Source organism: Pteropus alecto, unplaced genomic scaffold, assembly GCF_000325575.1.
Source record: "Pteropus alecto unplaced genomic scaffold, ASM32557v1 scaffold21, whole genome shotgun sequence".
In the NCBI taxonomy this organism is placed as follows: domain Eukaryota; kingdom Metazoa; phylum Chordata; class Mammalia; order Chiroptera; family Pteropodidae; genus Pteropus; species Pteropus alecto.
This window is the reverse complement of record NW_006436282.1, coordinates 5,001,535-5,021,228: the sequence shown is the minus strand read 5'-3', so window position 1 is coordinate 5,021,228 and position 19,694 is coordinate 5,001,535. Positions and strand designations below refer to the sequence as shown.

General features: G+C 33.4%; 1 protein-coding gene and 1 pseudogene across 3 annotated transcripts in view; one reads left to right on the top strand and one right to left on the bottom strand.

Moving 5' to 3' along the window:
* Positions 1 to 16,151, bottom strand: part of MIOS (meiosis regulator for oocyte development) — a 30,842-nt gene extending 14,691 nt beyond the window's left edge. The window contains exons 1-7 of one of the 3 annotated variants that reach the window (XM_015589493.2): positions 15,906 to 16,148; positions 15,309 to 15,399; positions 13,304 to 14,645; positions 12,885 to 12,983; positions 5,613 to 5,867; positions 3,306 to 3,475; positions 694 to 759 (exon numbers count right to left, since the gene is read on the bottom strand). In XM_015589493.2, the coding sequence (XP_015444979.1) occupies positions 694 to 759; positions 3,306 to 3,475; positions 5,613 to 5,867; positions 12,885 to 12,983; positions 13,304 to 14,597 (1,884 nt within the window). In that variant the 5' untranslated portion in view covers positions 14,598 to 14,645; positions 15,309 to 15,399; positions 15,906 to 16,148. Of the gene's footprint in view, positions 1 to 693; positions 760 to 3,305; positions 3,476 to 5,612; positions 5,868 to 12,884; positions 12,984 to 13,303; positions 14,646 to 15,308; positions 15,400 to 15,905 lie in introns of all 3 variants that reach the window. The other 2 variants (XM_015589494.2, XM_006911937.3) reach the window with 2 other exon arrangements.
* On the top strand, positions 1,414 to 1,531 carry LOC112479945 (annotated as a pseudogene).
* Positions 16,152 to 19,694: the final 3,543 nt, after the last annotated feature.

Here is a 19,694-nt window from a genome sequence, read left to right as displayed (position 1 = left end):
AATGCAGCATCCATGATCACTTAAAATATTTTTTTTAAAAAGGCAAGGCATTAACTATGTTTTGATAATTATTCAATAAAAGAACCATAGAGGGTTTACAATTTTAAATTTAAATTGAACTGTTCTTATGCTGCAAAGTTCTTGCTGTCTATTATAGTAAGACAGAATAGGATCTGAGTTGAAAGGGAACGTCAAGATTATCAAAAATAACCATCTCTTGTAAGGTCTTCCCTGAACTTCATTCCATCCCAAACTCTAGTCGAGATTTCTCTATATTCTCCCAGCACTTTCTCATTACTAGAGTATATAATACATTGTATTACTAGTTGTTTACGTGCATTTGTCTCTCTTCCTCCTCTCTCTGTATTTAGAGCATATGTATTCAGTACCTGTTTATTATATTAGAAAACAAAGGAATGCTTTTATAGCATCCCTAAGGGGTGAGTTTAACATTTTATATACAGACCAATCTCACTCCTAAAAGCAGAAACAAATATTAAGCCAACATTCTTTAAAAAAGTAAATTTAGTTACAATGTACATTTACAATATCTTATCTAATAGAGATGATTTACTTTTTAAAAGAATTTTTATACATATCTCATACATACATATTTCCATGTACAGATTAGTTTCTTAATCCAGTGACAGCAAATATTAATCACTTCAACTACTGAATTAAATCAGTTCTTACCTGACTATCACTAAGGAATTTACAAGCAAATGCCACTCTGTCACGTACAGCAACTTTGTTTTCATACTGAAAAGAGAAAAAGCAAGGAGTTATTTCTAAGTGCTCTGAGTTTTAAATTTTTGAAGACTAAATATTTTATATATGTAGTATGTAATTTTAGTTTCAAAAGTATTAATGCTATTGTATATACAATGGCAGAGCCATTGATTCCCTAAGATGCCTTTTATAATCTAATTCTCAGGAAGCTCACTGCTAAGGTTACTGTCCTTATGAAGTAAGTTTACTGCTTAAATACTGACCAGATAAGTTTTTAAAAATTCCAGTTCAGTCTTAATACTTAACTCCAACAGGAAATATAAGCAATGATGTACAGTTTATCAAATTTAAGATGCCATGCAATCTTTCCATCATAAAAACTAATTTTGAGGAAACAGGAAATCTTTCTTTGGCTAAGTTAATCAAGTCTAGGAAATCTGTGAACTACTAGATAAGAGTTTGACTATACCAGTACAGAATTTAGAAAGAAAATTAATACATGTTTCTAAATATAAAGTGGTTGGTTTTAAAACATACCCTTACAAATAAATGAACACAATTTCATGACTATAGTAAAATACTATTTGATAGGTGGTTTGTGACAAAATTTTCAGAGGAATTATGATGTATACTTAAATTTGTGTATACTTGTCAATATTGTAAAACACTATTTTGAAAAATATTGTCTATGGCCATGCTACCCTGAACATGCCTGATCTTGTCTGATCTCAGAAGCTAAGCAGGGTCAGGCCCCTGGTTAGTACTTGGATGGGAGGCCACCTAGGAATACCAGGTGTATTCTAGGGGTAAAAAAAAAATCTTTTTAAAAAAGATAAAAAAAAAAAATAAAGAAAAATGTTTACTATAAATGTAGAAAGGTACAATTTTGTGATAAATAAAAAATAGTTTAGAAGTAGAAAATTCCTATTTCCACTGAAGTCATTCTATGAAATAGTTTTCCTCCTTTAAGCATAAGACTACTTCAGTTGATACCTAACTTAGTGTATTTTTGCAAATATATGTTTCTGTACTAAAGAGTAAACACATTTGATACAAACTGGATTTAACTTTTAGATTCAGTTGCATGTGTTAAAACTTTTGATGTGGAAAGACTTATAAATATTATCTGTCCCATTTTATAGCTGAGAAAACTAAAATCCCCAAAAGTTAACTGACCAGATAAGGTAACTGTGGCAGAGTAAAAACTCAGGCCTTTATCTTCTGATTTTCCGATTCAGTACTTTACACTATTGAGACTTGACAATTTTTTAAAAGAACAATGTTAATTATAATTATTTACACATAAAGCATAATTAGGTATGCTCTTGAAATAGTTTGGAAACATGAACTTCCTACTCAAGATAAGATATCCCTTACCTAATAACTTGCATTTAGGTATAGAAAAAGAAGAGTATTTATAATAGATCACTTAATTTAAATACAGAATTTGATATTCAGACAATTCTCTAACTACCAATTTAAAATTTGAGCAATCTACTTCTTTTTCTAGTCTCCATTCTCTAGCATTTCTTGGGAGTATCGTTTTATTTCAAGATAAAGTCTTCTGTTTAACAAAATAGAGTACTAATAGTAAAAATAAAAAGAACCCCGTATACTCTTGGATATTAATTTGAAGTTGTTAGAAAAGTTCAATAGTAATTTATTAAAATTAATGGAAAAATATATGAACTAAGGAATTGCCAAAATGAACACTAACAACATTTATTAAAATTTTCATTAAGATATCTCAATAAAATACATGTTTTTATAAATTCGTAGGAACTGACATTTAAAGTAATTATTTGAGCAATGTATATAAGAAATGTTATGATGGAAAATATAGAAATAACTTTGACGTTAGAAAGCTTTCTCAGTGCTAGAAAGAAGCTCAACAGTGCAAAGAAAGTTGTGGTATTAATATAAAGCTTGAAACTCAATAACAAAAACTGATAAGGAAATCTCACTTTATTCCTTCTTTCTCAACATTGTGATAAAGAACCTATTTGGTAATTGTAGTCATAGGTTATTAAAGCAGAAGAGAAAAAAATAGCAATAAAAAGACCAAATAATAATAAAAAAATGAAATAGTCCACTGTAAGTAGTGATCACATAATTTATCTTCCAAACTGTTCTAGAACATGTCTGAGAATGACAAATACTCAGACAAGATATATGGTCATCCTGACCATAAGTGATTATGTGCTGATTTACTTAGCAAAAACACATGCACTTTTAAAAATAATATTTCAATATAAAATTTATGCTTATATAGTTGTAGAGTTCTAGAGCCAGTTCTTAAGCTAAAGAATAAAACTGTATTCCTTCTATGTCTGTAAATTATATTACTGAAGTGTTTTAAAAATTAAGTTCGGTTTCCTATCAGCTAACTAACTCTACTTCAGAAATCACATTCAAGAAAAGTTGCTCAAAAAATGTTTAAGTCACTTTTTTATTTCAAATAATAGGAAATGCATCCAAACCACAGCAATATTTTACGCAACAGACATTTGAAAATTTTAACAGTTAGATAAAAATGCCCTTAAAAGGAGAGCTTTATGAAACAGAAGTTAGCTTACCAGCACTCCATCATAAGATCCTGTTTCACTTGTCAGAAATGCAAACATGACACACAGATATGGGTTATTTAACTGTAATCGTAGAGTGCTGCACATTTCTCTCCAAAGGGAGTTCTTCTCTTCCGTATAACCTGATAAAGCCATTGCTACCACATTGAGATTCAGATCACCTGCATATTAAAAACAACTGCTTATCAAAGTGATCAAAATCTTAATATCTCCTTCCAGTTCTTAAATAGTAAACAAATAAAGATCAGAAGGTGGCTTTTATCCCCAGAAAAATAAGCTCACTAGAATAAGGGTTTTGATTCAAATTGGAAAATTTGGAAAGGACCATAAGCAAAAATTTCCATTTTTATAAAACTTTTGTACATATTGCAAACTCTGTGCAGGACATCTTTTAATGTTCAAGTCCTCATTCCAGGCAGGTTCCTAAATAGTATGTTATTGCTCAAGGCCTAAATGAAGAAAAGTGAAGCCATACAATCAGTATCATGGCCAACTTTTATCAACAAGTTCATTTACGTTGGTTGAGATATTTCAAAGTGTTAATATTATATCTCAGGACTGCAATTTTCAGAATTATTTTGTTTTCCTATTCCTAAATATGTAATACATACCTACGTATCTATGTATCCATGTATCTATCTAGGTATCTAGGTATCTACCTACCTACTTATCTACCTACCATCTATTCTAACTACAAGGAACTAAAAGCCAGTATTTCAGCATTCTCATTACACTTTTAATTTTTCTAGGATAAAATTAACTATCAGAATTACCACAGAATTGTATTTAGACATTCGCAACAAAGCATTTTTTACTAAGTCTTTTAAACATTTGTTCTCAGAAGTTTATGCGGCTGCTGCTAAGCTCTAACTTGATAGTCAGCCCTACAGCTGCCTAGTCTTCTAACAAATTTAGCTTTGAAAGAGAACACTACTCACCTTTAACTTTTAAGTATTTTTCTACATTTATTATAGCAGCTTGTTTCCTGATCCTAATAATTTTATTTTCCAAATAAAACAGCATTTCCCACTTTATGTTCTTAATAGCCTTCTTCTTCACTTCTATACACACTTTCCCCAAGTTACTCTGTGCTTGTTTTCTCTGCCTACTTTATTAAATCATAACGTCTTTAATGATTAAAACAAAAAACCAAAGAAATATCTTCCTTGAATCCTGCCTAGAACAATTTATTTCCAAATGGAAAGGAATATTTGACTCAGGAAAATCTTTCCTTCAGTCCTTAGCCAAATTATTAAAATCATTAGAATACTTTTCCCTTATTATTAGTAGGGGTGTTCAAAGCTAACACCAAATATTCCAGGTACACACGACAGGGAAGCATCATGCTCTCAGGTCATAGCAAAATTATAATTAAGAAATGGCTTTAAATATCAATTATTTTTCCATCAGCACATGTCTTCTATTGCAATCTCAAATGGGGAAGACAGCAAAAGGGAAGGAAAAGAGGTCAATCTGGGCAAAATATTAGCTTTTTCGACTTTTAGATTGCAAGTAAATATATTACAGTTAATTTCATGTTTTTCTCAATGGTACAACAGAACTGTAATGGTTTCAAAATGGACCAGCAAATAAGAATTAAGTATTCTAAATACTAGAAATAATTTGCTAGATGTATTAAAAATTGATAGCTATATACATCTTAAGAATTTTCAAGTGAGTATTCCTGATAAGAAAAAAACAATGAATTTCTGGATTAAGACTTATTTCTTTGAGTATTCTCTTGCAAAATGTTAGAGTAAAAACTTTATTACATCTTACTGTTTCTTCCTTTTTAAATATTAAGTGGAAATGATGTTTAAATCATTAGATTCAAGTATAAGCATTTTTGCTGATCAATATCATTTTTATAAGAATCTATATTAATCTAAATAAAAATGTCATTCAGAGTTTCCTAAAAGTCAACCAATAACCATCCAAAAGATAAAAAATAAAAGTCAAATGTTTGCCATAAAAATGCTTGCAAACTAAAGTAGTCCTAATCTCCAAGAAAATACATTTTAAAAATGTATGTGAACTACCTTTAAAGGAAAAAACTGAAAATGGACACATGAGCATTCCTTATATTATTAAAATGACAATTGACACATTTCCTTTTTTACAACTTAAACCAAAGCATAAACAAAAGGGATGGGCTAGTATTTACTTTTATATAGTACTGTGCTAATTTCTTTTTAAAACCTTACATAAATATATTAATTAGACTTTTGGAAATTATCAGCATCTTTTCTTTAAAGGATTCTATGAATCCTGCAAGTATCTTAGAATATAACCTAATACCTTTCTCTGAAGATGCCCCTTCATTCAGGATTTGGATTGCTCGTCGAATATCCAAGTTGAACAACGCCACGGCAGCAGCTCTTGCCCATTCCCCTTCTTGTACAAGGGAATTCAAAAATGGCCCCACATCTACATCTGTTCCTTTCTTTATCCACCCGCAAAGCTGTAAAGCTAAGATTCTCTCTTCATTTAAGTTCTGCATATCAGTTTGCTTATCCAACCCACTCCAATTATGTCTGCTGCTTTCCACCATTCCTAAAACAAGAAACATTTTTTGTATTAATTGCTTTATTATTTTTTTAATATATTTGGAAAATCAGTTTTACAGAGAAATATTTCATCAGATTTTGAATATTCAACTTCCCAGCCACAATTTTATGACAGCAAAAATATTTTACATGTTACCAAGTAGGACACTGTCTTGAATTATCAAAAAGAGCTATTTAGAATAACAGTCAAAGCCTAAGCTGAGTCACCGCTTTGGAGAAGCCTCCCTGACCAACTAATCTGAAATAGGGTGCCACTTGCTACTATCTAACTTAATCATTGTTTCCTCTATTTCCTTTAGCACAAACATAAGCTCCCATATTTTACTAATTCATTTTTTAGTTTCCTCTCTTTTCTACTAGAACATGAGCTCCAGAAGGGCAAGCATCTTGTCTATTTTATTTGAAAGGTATTCCCAGCGCCTGAGATCCAGCAGATGCTCTCTCTCCCTCCCCACCTTTCTGTCTCTATGTATGTATGTATACATATATATCAAAAAATGAGATCATAAATATCAAAGTGCTTTGAAAATTTCAGGTAAGTACTAAAGCTAAAATACAACAGGAATGATTTGAAAATTTTTCCCTTCTTACTGAATCAGGAGATTTTATATTCTCATTCTCTTTTCATAAGGAATCTAAACAATTCTTGTAGCATTATTTAGATTGCAATTGAGGCAGTTTTTCCTAATGACAGGATAATTTCACTTAGGATGATACTTGGTGCCAAATAAAAGTTAAATAAATAAAGACAAAATCAGGACCCTATTTAATTGCAACTCAAATTCTTAAATGTTCTAGAAAGTTTTGCCAGTGAAATTGTCATCATGTAATTACCTGTTACTTTAACAAAAAGGATTTCCAGAATAAACTGAATTAGAAATTAGGCAGAAAGGATAGCCAACATTACAAACATCTTTTATTAGCAGTAATTTAAATCGGTAATTTACGGTAATTCTACATTTATATAATTGCATAAAATATAGTAATTATACATTTTAAATAATTAGATCAATAACAAAAAAGTGTTTTAAGAAATAACTCAACTTGTCTGTAGTAAGGAGAATTGTAAGATGAGCTCCACGATTTCTACCCCACCTCCCTTCCCCGGTAACCACACCCTTGTATAATCCCTGCCCCGTGACTACAAGTGGAATCTGTGACTTCCTTCTAAATAACAGAATATAGTACAAGTGAAAGCATTTTGTGGGTGTTAAGGTTGTTATTCAGTTGATTCTCAGTTAATCAGAGGGAGATTATCCTGTTTTAATCAGGTGAATCCTTTAAAAGAGAGTCTGGAGATCATTAAAGAGATTCTCCCCCTGGACTGGAAGTAAAAGCTGCCATGTTGTGAGAAGGTCTGTGAGAAGGCCATGTGGCAAGGAAGTGTCGGCAGCCCCTAGGAGCTAAAGGCAGTTCCTTGGCTGATAGCCAGCAAGGATACCTCAGTCCTACAACCTTAAAGAACCAATTCTGCCAACCTATATGAGCTTGGAAGAGTACTCCAAACTCCAGGAGGAAACAAAGCCTAACCAACACCTTCATTTAGCCTTGTGAGACCCTGAACAGATGACCTAATTAAGCTAGACACATGGAAATGAGATAACAAACGCAAATTGTAGAAAATAAATATACTGTCCAAAGTTGACTTCAGCAATAGTCTGATCAAAGCTTTAAGGGAAAAACACAAGCAAAAATGAAAAAAATATTAAAAATTAGTTGTCATTTCCAAGTCAAATATATATATTATATATAATGCAAAGCATTATTTCTTAAAATTCACTTAGTCTAAACACTTGGGAAGAGGAAAATTAGTACATAGCAAAAGTCTAAATTCTCCATCATACCTAATTCAACTTTTAAATAACTTTTTTCATTATATGGTTGTTAGGTTGTAGCAAAAGTCTACAGCATTTTGGGACATATTTTAAACCAAATATCATTGTTTTATGAAAAAGTTTCAAGATGAGTTATTTGGAAATTTTTGGAAATTTAAAAAAGTGAAATAATTACACTCGAAATTACTTATTTTTAACCTTAGTATTAGAAACTGTTACCAATTCAGTTCAAGGAGTTAGGAGGAGACTGCTGAAAAGAAGTTTTCTTTCTTTAAGAGAACCCCCTGCCCATCAAAATGAGGAAAGATCCTGCTCTAGTTGCAGCCACGAGGGAAATCAGTCCAGACAAGAATCACTTTTAGCTTCTCAAAGTGAAATTTTAAGAACTATGAGAAAATTCTGAATGATAAATGACAATGTTATTCAAACACATTAAAAATTAAACAAAACATTACTTTTCTGAATAACAAATTTAAATTGCTTAGCTAAATGTAGTCATCAAATTTCAGGTTGAATAAGCTACAGATATACTATAAAGTATCTATTTTCATATCACCACTATTAATTTTGGATTTAATGCTGATATTAACTAATTAATGGTAAAAATAACAATTTTAAAACAGGTGAACAAAAAGGAGCAATTTATTTTTCAAATGGTTCCTCACAGTTTAATATTTGTTTCTTAGAGTTCTTACTTTATAGAAATTACGTCACGGAATAGAGATCAAATGAATCCAAAGAGTTCATTCCTAGTAGGTAGAAAATTTGGGCTGCTCAGAGACCTTCTTACTGCTTTATAACTATGCTACAGGTAATTAGGGTTAGCAAATAAGCTATGTGATATTATTGTCAGTTTTTAAGTATTTAGTTATATTATGATTTTTAACACGTATGAATTTTTAAAAATCCAGTGAACAAATATGAACAACTTATTACTGAAGGAAGTAAATCTGTATGTGAACTTTTTTATATGAATTTTTAAATATATAATTTTAACAATCTCTGAAAAAAATTAAAATCTATGCATGTTATGCAATACTAAAATGACAAAATTGTATCCCCTAAATTTGAGATTGTCCTATATTTAAAAAATAGAATCAACATTTTACTGAGGTTTTGTATGAGAAACAAGTCCACTTAAACATTAAAAAAACATTAAAAATTTGTTTCATATACTATACCAAGCAATAAGACACTATGCTATTTGTAGATATTAATTTGTTGCATTTTTACAACTATATAACAAAGCAGTAAAATTATCCAGTGTTTATAAGAACATTTTGTTGTTAAAAATACTAAATCCTAGCTATTTTGTTCCTTGAAGTAATTCTGAATAGATGAGTTCTCTAGATCAGAGTTTACCATTTAATTATGAAAAATATTTTCATCATGTTAGAAAGCTGACCATAATTTATTATGCAATTTTCTGCCATCTTAAAAGGAAGAGATTGTACCTAGTGACAACTCTGTGAAAACTGCTCTGTAAGACATTCCCTCAGAGTATGCATTCGCTTCATCCGGGTTGATTTCAACACTTAAGTCAGCCCAATAAACTAGCCTCTTCATTCCTTCGCTTCCTTATCTCCAGCGGTCAGCAGCTCCAAGATTAACCAGTCCTTTCATGAACACACTCCAAACTATTCCTCTACCACAAGAGCCAATTTCTAACCACAGCCTCAAAGCCTTCCAGAAATCTCACTTCTATATTCTTCCACCTTACAATCTCTTGACCACTCATATTTTTACTCACCAGTCTTCTGTCATTCTCCTCTCTATCCAAGTTGGATACCAAGGACCAACAAATGAATCATTCTCTTGCCAATATCCTTAATTCTCTTGCCCTATTGTTCTTTATTCTTTCCTCTGGTAAAACGACATTGCCCCACAATCTTCCCATGTTTCTCAAGACAACTCTCTCTCATCTTTTCTCTACGCACTCCCCGCTTTCTCAACAAGCAAACCTATTACATTTTGAAAAGAAAAGCCATCAGGTAGAAAAACCTCTGTCTCTGGTCACTGAACCTTAAGCAACCTGCATACCTTTCACCTTTTCCTCTAACAAATAAGGAGGTGTACATCCTCCTACCTAAAGCTCTGGATCCCATTCCTTCCCATTCCTAAGAATTTTTCTCTTCATCCCCTTTTCTCTACATCTTCAACCTCTTCCTATGGGGTTCCTTACATTAGCATCTAAACATGCTTAAATCAATCTCATATTAAAAACGAAAACAAAGCAACACAAGAGCCCTCCTTTGACCCCAGCTTCGCTGGCTGCTACTGTTTTAACCTTCATCCTCCTTTGTATAGTTGAATTTCTTGACTTTATTTTAAATGGATGACTTCAATTCAACCTAAATTTTTTACCCACTAGACATCTCCATCTAGCTATCTTAAATTCAACTTACTCCATAATAAACTTTTTCTCTCCCTATTATTATCTAACCAGTATTAATCCAGTTTCCTAAGCTAAATATATGTGCACTTTCACTTTTCCTTCTCCTCCATCCCCTTTATCCAATTAATCATTAAATTTTGTCCCAATCTCTGATTCATCCATATTTCTCTAGCTCCTCTGCCACTAACCTTATTAAGAACACCGTATCTGGCTTGATTACTGTGGCTTCTATCTGAGGTCCCTGCTATCAATATTGATCTTCCTTCATTCTCCTCACAAAGAGTGACAGCTCTAAAACACAAATCTAATTCTGTCACTGCTCTTCAAAATCTTTCCTTGGATTCTCTTTGTTATAGGATAAATCTCCCTAAATCCTTACTACGACTTCTAAGTCCTTAGCTATCCACTGCTTACCTTTCCAGTCTTCATTCTTTCTTCACTTTCTCATGTTCTGTTCTAGCAATACTGAGCATGCTATGCTCTCTCTGCTCTGGTTTCACTGCATATGCTGCTCCCTGTCTGGACCTTGTCTTTGCCTTTACCTCCTCTGGGCAGCCTTCCCTAAACTCTACAACCAGACTAGGAATTCTTCTATACATAACTGTCTATTCTTCCTCATGTTATAACTTCCCATTTACCTGTCCATAATCTGAACTAGAATGTAAACTTCCAAGAGAAGGGATGATAGCTATCTTGTTCAGTATCCATGAAGAGACGTATCTATCCTGTTGATAGTTATGTCTCCAGTTCCTAAAATGTCTTAGCATATACTGAGCAAGCGATAAATATCTGCTGAGTAAGTGAATAGATTTAGTTGTAATAAGTAACATAGAGAAAGCAACAAGCATGATGTCTAATACATAGTAAGAACTATATGTATCTATATCTATTATCTATCTCTATCTCTCTATCTAATTTGTCACCTAAGTTAAAATATAGCTGTGTGCTCTAATAAATTACTGTGGGCAAGATGGCTCTGAGTGTTGATTTACTATGTGTTGAATTATTAAAGATACGATTAGAGAAAGGAGTATGGCCAAATAAAATATTGAAACCAAGGTTACCATCTTTGACAGTCATTTCTCTACTTATTACTTTTGGATTGTAGAAACAAAAAATATATAAACCAAACCAAACCAAACCAAAAGCTGTAAGTCTAGCAAAGAGGAAATCTTTCAACAGTAGTCTTTTTCAGTTTGGAGGAAGACTACTCATGACTCAAGTCACAATACTGTTTCCCTCTACTGCATCAGAAACTATACCTAGATATTACATTTTTCCCCTTGCTTTTCCTCAAGATAGTTTGTTGACTTTTCCCTAAAATAGATCAAAATACAACAACAACAAGCCTCAGAATAATTGAGAATGCAATGTGGTCTGACCTACTATGCAGCTAAAATACTAAAATTTCTATAAACTTGGTGTTTAATTCTTTGCAGCAGTGGTTCTAAAATCATGAACCGTAGTATTCAGGCTCATTTATAGGGCTAATACAGTATATCTGCCCTTTTACTTACATTAATAAAAAACAGAAGTTTCTAATTGAACTCATTCATTATTTATAATAAGTTACTTTTTTGGTAGAGAGCTAATGAGAGAAAACCAAAATGAAACAAGTCAGATAAATAGTCTAATGCATCTTCGGCAATGTAAACCAAAGTAATGTGAAAGTCCTTCCTTTAAAAAAATTGTAAGTTTAATTAAAATGCTAAACCTATTATTAAAAAATAGCATTTTATTTAGTATTATTTGTATAGTATTCATGCAAGTTGTATTAAAAATCAAGTTGAATTTATAACTTCTCCTACCAGCAGGCTCAAATTTGATCTAGGCCCAAATTTGACTGCTATCAAAAACTATATACTGAATCCTCGGTTGGGGACATAATTAAAACATAAGGTACAATTTAATTCTAATAAAAACAGTAAGAACAACTGTTTAAAGAAGTCAGTGAAAAAAATAAGTTTGGTTCTTTTATCATCTTTACTCTTAAACAGTTTATCAATTTCAGTCCTACATTAATTCGCATTCATTCAATCATCAAGGACTATTCAGGTATGACTCCTTTAGATAAGATCATACTTCAAGTCATAGTTACATGGACCTCGCCATTAGATAGCTAAGTGAAAGCAGGCAGCAAAATAAAAAAGAGTCTCCTTCAGTTAGAAATCTTTTTATTTAATTTCTATAAAAGCAAAATCCTGTGATAAAATTTGAACTAACAACCAAGATCCTATAAATCATCTAACGTAATACATTTTAAAGTGAGTCTTCATAAAAAATAACATTAAATAAATGAATGAAAGTACAAATCGGCAGTTACAAAATAGTCACGGAAATGTAAAGATAGCATAAGGAACATAGTCAATAATATAATAACTATGTATGGTGTCAGATGGGTACTAGATTTATCAGGGCGATCATTTCATTAGTTATATAAATGTCTAATCACTATGCTGCATCCTTGAAATTAATATATAATATTGTATGCCAACTGTAATTAAAAAATTAAAAAATAAAAGGAGGAAAATAAAATAAATAAGTGGATTTAATGTCAATATCACTTTAAAGAACCAAGACTCCCTCCAAATAGGATTTTGGATATAAAAACAATTATGCATTTAACTCAACAATTCACTAAGTTATCTAATCAGAAACCAAAAGAAAGGGGAGGAGGAATAGTTATGTATATTATCCTGAAATAATTAAATAATGAGGAAAAAATAAAAGTATAAAAATTATAAACATATTGCATAAAATAAAATTTTCTTACCCAAAGATGATTTTATAATCGATTTAATTCCTGCATAAACCAATGATCCTTTGTTGCCTGGAGATTTCTGATCCATGTCTTCTGTATACTGCTTCATAAGTATTTAAATGCATAGGAAATACTACTGAAGATGCATAATAAAATATTTCAAAGCTAAATTTACTTTTGATTTGAAGCCAATTCATAATAAGCATCAGTGCAAGGTGGTTCTACTCTATTATAGAGATATACTTTCTTCCACCTACATGACCTGTAAAGCAGTATTTCAAGTTCAACAGTTTTAAACAATTTTACTTTGTAATTTTAGTATTATGTAACTTTGTATTTGCATATAAAACATTCAGCATATTTACAGACTGACTTTTCAGTAAACATCAATAACATGTGATTCATCTCAAAATTTACAACACAAAGGATATAGTGCAGAGTATACCAGAGTGACTTGAGCTGTGGATCTTCATTTCCAGCCAAAATATGGTTTCTCCATACCTGTTCTGTATCAAGTCCATATCTTGATAAAGCCCGAAGGCGCATCTTTGTTGCTATATCTTTTTCTAAAGAATTATCATTTTCTTCTTCTGCACATTCATACAAATGACGACCACAAGCCCACATTAAAGATGTAATTGGGCTCCAGGCAAGAGATATCCTTTCAAAAACAGTGAAGTCAGACATTGTTCGGTTGGGAGTTACAACTATCATTCGATTTTGACTTGTTGGATGCCAAGCAAAGGAAGCAATGTAATTGTCACAAGGTTGCACACTTCTTTCAATTATTGTGGGTTCAGTTTCATCACCAATAGGAGTGGGTGTGTGCTGCATATCATATAATCTAATAATATTACTGTCTCTTGTTAAAGTGGCAAGCAGACCAGTCCTAGTTGGACACCATGCTACTTTTGTTAAGGGCTTTGGTTGCTCAGTCAAAGTCAAAACTGGCTTCTCAAATTTTCTAAGATCCCATATTGCAACCTGACCTTCATAGAAGGAAGCAACACGATCATGGAAGTATGGGTCTACTGTCACTCCCTGAACAGCTTTTGTATTTACAAACATCTTTTGGCTTGTATTCCGAAGATCAAATATGGCTAGGTTACGATGCATACCAGCAAGGAGAAGTTTCTGGTCCCTTGGAAGCCAACAAAGAGAGAGACAAGCATCATTCTGTCCTAATTCATAAAGTGGTTTTGTTACTAATAATGTTGTTTCGGTTTCACCTGCTGAAAGCCTCACTTTCTCCATGGGGACTATATCAGGAGTATATTTGCTGCAGATATCCCAAATTAGCACTGAAAAGTCAGCTCTATGTTTATCTAGACCAGCAGCAAGCCAGTTACTATCCAATGGATTCCATGCAAGAGTATTGCATTGTCGTGCATGTTTTGGAACAAATTCTTTTCCTATCAAATCTTTGAACTTTGAGTTATGATCTTGACCAAGACTTGTAAGTACAACCCGACCATTTGCTTGTCCAACTGCCAGGAGACATTCAGGATCATAATTGAGATACCAGGCAACACATTTCATATAGGGTGTATCTGAATTTATTGATAGTAATGTAGCTGCAGAGTCTTCAGATAAATGTAAAGATCCAGCTTTGAGCTCTGAATTCACAGTAGATTCCACATGATAAAGGCTCAGTTCTGAGTCACACACAACAAATCTATCACCCTGGTGTGGTGCCCACAATATATCAGGTTTGGTACCACTCATGATTACTGATGTGCTCAAAGTGTCCAGTCAGGTCCATTCATTGAATATCTGTTTAAAAATAAAGAGTTTAAAATGTTAACAAAATATAATTCTAAGTTGAATAAACTATTCAGAAAGTTAGGAAATTCTCTATACAGGTACTCTATTTTTCAACATATTTATATTTCTTCTATATGCTATGAATTCAAGACAATATTTATTGATAAAAGAGAAGAAGTTGTTCCCCCAATAAGATGAACTGGTGAGAATCTAAGAACTCCATTCTGGCTTTATTTCCCATGATCAATGATCTTAATTGCACTATTACTAGTACCTCCAATTTAACATCAGGGTTAAAATAACTTCAGTGTGGTGAGTAAATTAATATGTATCATCTCTTTGAAGGGGGTAAAATTTTAAAGTCTTACAAATCATGTTCCTATGCAATAGTTTAGATCAGCACTATCTACTAGAACTTTCTGCAATGATAGAAATTTTCTATATATGTACTGTCCAATATGGTAACTACTAGCCACAAGTGTGCCACCAAACACTGGAAATATAAATAGTACTAATTTCAAATTTTACTTAACTTTAATATAAGTAGCCACAAATGGCCACCATAACAGACAGTAAAGACTTAAAATACAATGCCTAGTACGACAGAGGTCTCTTTCTTAGCTTTCAACAATAAGCAGTCCTATGGCATTAGAAACACTAGAAGGTACTAACCAGACTTGAGTTCTATTCCTAGCTCTGACATGTATTAGCTACATGCCTTAGAGAAAGCCATTTGTGTTTGGGAGTCCTTTTGTTTTCTCACCTACACAACATAAGAATTGGTTTAGGTTAGTGTTCCTCAAACTTCAGTCATTCATGTACTACCTATGAGGTTATTTTTTTTCTTTAAATTGGCTCATTTTTTAAAACTGAAAACTGACTTTAAGTTCATCATAAAGTCCATGAATCACAGGCATGATATTCTAAGTATATTTTTCCCTAAAATACATTAAAATAAATATAACTATTAAAAATGCTTGTTTTACCTAAAATTGCACACTGTGTGTACCTAAAATACATACACATTGCACTTTGTGAAAATGAATTAAGTGATCATTAGAGGCTCTTTCAGTTTTCAATTCTATAAACTTTAAATAAGTATTAAAATGAAATTTTTGAAAAGATTATAATAATTTAAGCACTAACTAAAAAATATCTATGCTAAAAATGGTATTTTATTAATAAAAGCTACTTACAAAAATGTAAACGTTTCTAACCAAATCTGGCTAGAGGTTACAATCTGGATTAAAAATGAGCAAAGATACTTACAATCTTTGTGGCAATTGGTATCTGCACAACAGTGTTGTCATTTCTTAAAGGGTGAAGCTATGGTTCATTCATCTCTCTACCCCCTGTACCAGATGTGAAGCATGGCATGGACTCCTAATAAAGATATACTAAATAAATTCAACTCGATAATACCTGCTTTACTTTTTGATCTTGTAAAAGTTTCCATCAGGAATTATCAGTCTAGAATTTCAAAAGACATAAAATTTAGATAACTAGGAAAAATCTCTAAGAATTCTTATAATGGCTTTTTCCTTAACAATTCTGAAACCCAAGATCAATCATTTCAATTATATTCTTACTAACATCCTCAATTTCTTCACTTCCTTGACATTTTGCCTTTGCCTTCTATAACCCTAGAAAATCCTATTATTTAATGTCTTCTTTCCTCCTCTCCATGAGGCTGCCAAGTCTCATGGCTCTGCAGACTGACTCCATAAGAAATTAAGGTATACAACATGTCTGGCCTGTAGTGCTGGTTCAGCAATTGTTTTCTTCCTATTTCCACTCTGGCCTTTATGAAATTCATCTTTATATACTATTAAAGTGATCTTTCTAAAATGCAAACTTAACCAGGTTATCTAACCTCTGCTTAAACCCTGTAATGGTTTCTAACTGCTTAGTGTAGAGTTCCAAATCTTCAAAATAACCTATAAAACTCTAAATGTTTGGCCTCAGTCTACTGCTCCAGCCTCAAGGCACACCATTCTCCATCTTGCTAATGATGTTCCAGCTACATTATCATTTTCAATTCCTAGAATGTAAACCACCCCCATTATACCTTTGCAAATACTGGTCCCTTTGGTTGCAGCCTTCTTCCTTCCCTTCTTGGCCAAGTTAACATTAAAACCTGCTTAAGCCTGACATCAAGCATCCTCGATCCCTCCCCAGTCTACATCAAATTACTTAGATATATACTTTCATTGAACAGTATTCCTTCCCTTTAAATAGGCCTCTCTGTCTCTCCTACTGGATTATAATCTCCGTAAGAGCATGTAAAATCTTTTGCCCTCCATTGTACCTCTAGTACAGCACAGAGCTTGGCCCTCAGTAGATACACAATAATTGTTAAACAAATGCATTTGTCAAATGCTCCCTCCGGTACTTCTCAGTGCTATCTCCAAGTTTTAACAATCTCCTCATGCTTCTACCCATTACCCTGCCTAGTAGAGTCTGGGTCCACCCAAAAGCAAAGTGCCCACTGTCATAACTGGTTTCAATGATAGGCATGAGACCACAGTGAGCCACTCTGAGGGTATCATGCTAATACACTTTCATTTACTCTAAGTATTTATTGGGCCTCTTCTATGTTCCAGACTCTGTTCTAAATGCTTTGAACACAGTAGTGAACGGGGACAGATAAAGTCCCTGGTTTCTATGGACTGTGTCCCCCTCAAAATTCATGTGCTGAAGCCCGAATCCCCCATTTGCCTATAGTGGAGACAGAGCCTTTAAGGAGGTGATTAAGGTGAAATGAGGTCATAAGGGTAGAGCCCTGATCTAATAAAACTGGTGCCCTTTTAAACAGTGGAAGAGACACCAAAACTCTCTTTCCCACTATGTGAGAACACAGCAAACAGGCAGCTGTTTGCAAGCGAGGAAGAGGGCTCTTTCCACAACTGGACCATGCTTTTATACTGACCTCAGACTTCCAGCCTCCAGAACTCTGAAAAAATTAATTTCTGTTGTTTAAGCCATTGGGTCTACTGTATTTTGTTATGGCGGCACAAGTAGACTAACATAATGGTCTCACAAAGCCTGTATTCTAGTGCTGAAGTTATGTCCAATCTTAAAGATAATTTAAAAATTTGAGAAGGAAGAGAGGCACCTCGTGTAATAGGAAGTAGCTAAGAAAACAAAAAGTAACAAGTATTGTCTCGTAAGGGTTCATATTAATACCCTCACAAAGAGAGGAAATTTCTTAATTGGAAGATCTGGCCCATCTTCCTATCTCGCTAAAAGACAAATGCTTAAATAAGCATATTTTAAATCTAGGTTTCCATTCAAAACCAGTTTTTACATGAATGATATATGGTAAGAAAATTTAAAGTCACATGAAAAAATTTATCTTAAACAACAAATAGGAAGTGTCACTGTAATTTTAAAACTATTCAATTTACAGGACTCTCAATGGAGAATCATCAGCATTTCTTCTGGTGTTATGCACGTAAAATACTTATATTACCATCTACAAAATCTGATTATAGAAATTCATACAGAATCACAGACCTTGAGAGTTACAGACTAGCAAATCTGTCTCATTTTGCATAGGAGTAAAACGAATACCAGATGTTTTGGTTCTTGTCCAACACTTCCCAACTCCCACCCTAGACTAATGCATAGAGAAAGGACCAGCTACATCATTTGCGGGGCCCAGTCCAAAATGCAAATACATAAACCCTTTGTTCAAAAATTAACAGCAGAGCATTAAACCAAGTGCCAGCCCTTCTAAATGACAGGCCTTGTGTGACTGCCCAAGTTACACACCATAAGCTAGGCTTGAATACAGAGATGCATCTATAAGTACACTCTTAAGAAATGTACTTCTTTACAATCCAACACACAATATAGATGGATCCTGGCTCATCAACATAGATCAATGGGAATATGGTAGAGAGCAAAAAAAACTGAGCCTGGAGTCAGAAGACCTCTAGCCACTCACTAACAAGTCTCTTAATACTTCAAAACTATAAAGTGGGGATAGAAGCTAGCCTGTTTTCTTTCATCTCACTAAGTTATGACAATCAAATGAGTTCTTCGCATCATAGAGCTGTATCGCTACAAATTCCGTAAACATTTCTGAAATTTAATGTTTTAAAATGTTGGAGACACTGAAAAATAAGGGGAGGAAGGAGTGGGATCTGCAACAATTACAGCTTATACTTAGATCCTCACCTTCAAGTTTAACAATTGCTCACTTCCTGTCAATGGTTTCTGAGTAAAGGAAAGCCATGTTGATTTGGTTTCTCACCAGACATCTATAACCGCATCTTCCAACAAAAATATAGTGAGCCACATGATGTAAAATTTCTAGTAGCCACATTTAAAAATTAAAAATAGATGAAATTTTACAATGCTTTATTTAACCTGAAATATTGTTTTTTCAACATGTAATCAGTGTAAAAATTGAGAACTTTTACTATCTTCGGTACCAGGTCTTGCAAATCTAATGTGTATTTTACACTGACAGCACACCTCAACCCCGTGTAGCTACTGGACTATGAAGATCTATAATACTTAGTGTACAAGGGTCCAATCACCCTTTTACATCTTTTTTTGTCTTCTAATTTTCTTACCATGACAATAAAAGGGGCAGTTTCAAGAATTTTCATAAAAACCATCTTCAACGAGATGCATTGTTATCTATATCCAAATTTCCCTTAAAGTAAGTTAAACAAAAGGCCTGGAAAGGCAGTCATTTGCTAAGCAATTTAACAATGCTCGTGGCACACATGAGAGGCATTATTCACCCTCTTGTGGAATTTTCATTACTCCTACATGCAGAGAACAGAGCTAACCGAGTGACAGGCCCTTTACAAAGTATTTGATAGAGTACAACAGAAGCGGGCACGTTGCTATTCCGGGTAAACCAGGAAAATGAGGGCGACTCCCACACTCCAGACACCTGGCTGTGCCCCTAGTCCACCGCGAGGACGCAGCTCCGCACAAACCCGCCGCTGCAGCGAGGCCCCAGCGCCTGAGGAGGACCCCGCGCGCCCTCGGGCAGCCTGCAGCTCCGAGGCCCGGCGCGGTTATTCCGCATCGCGGACG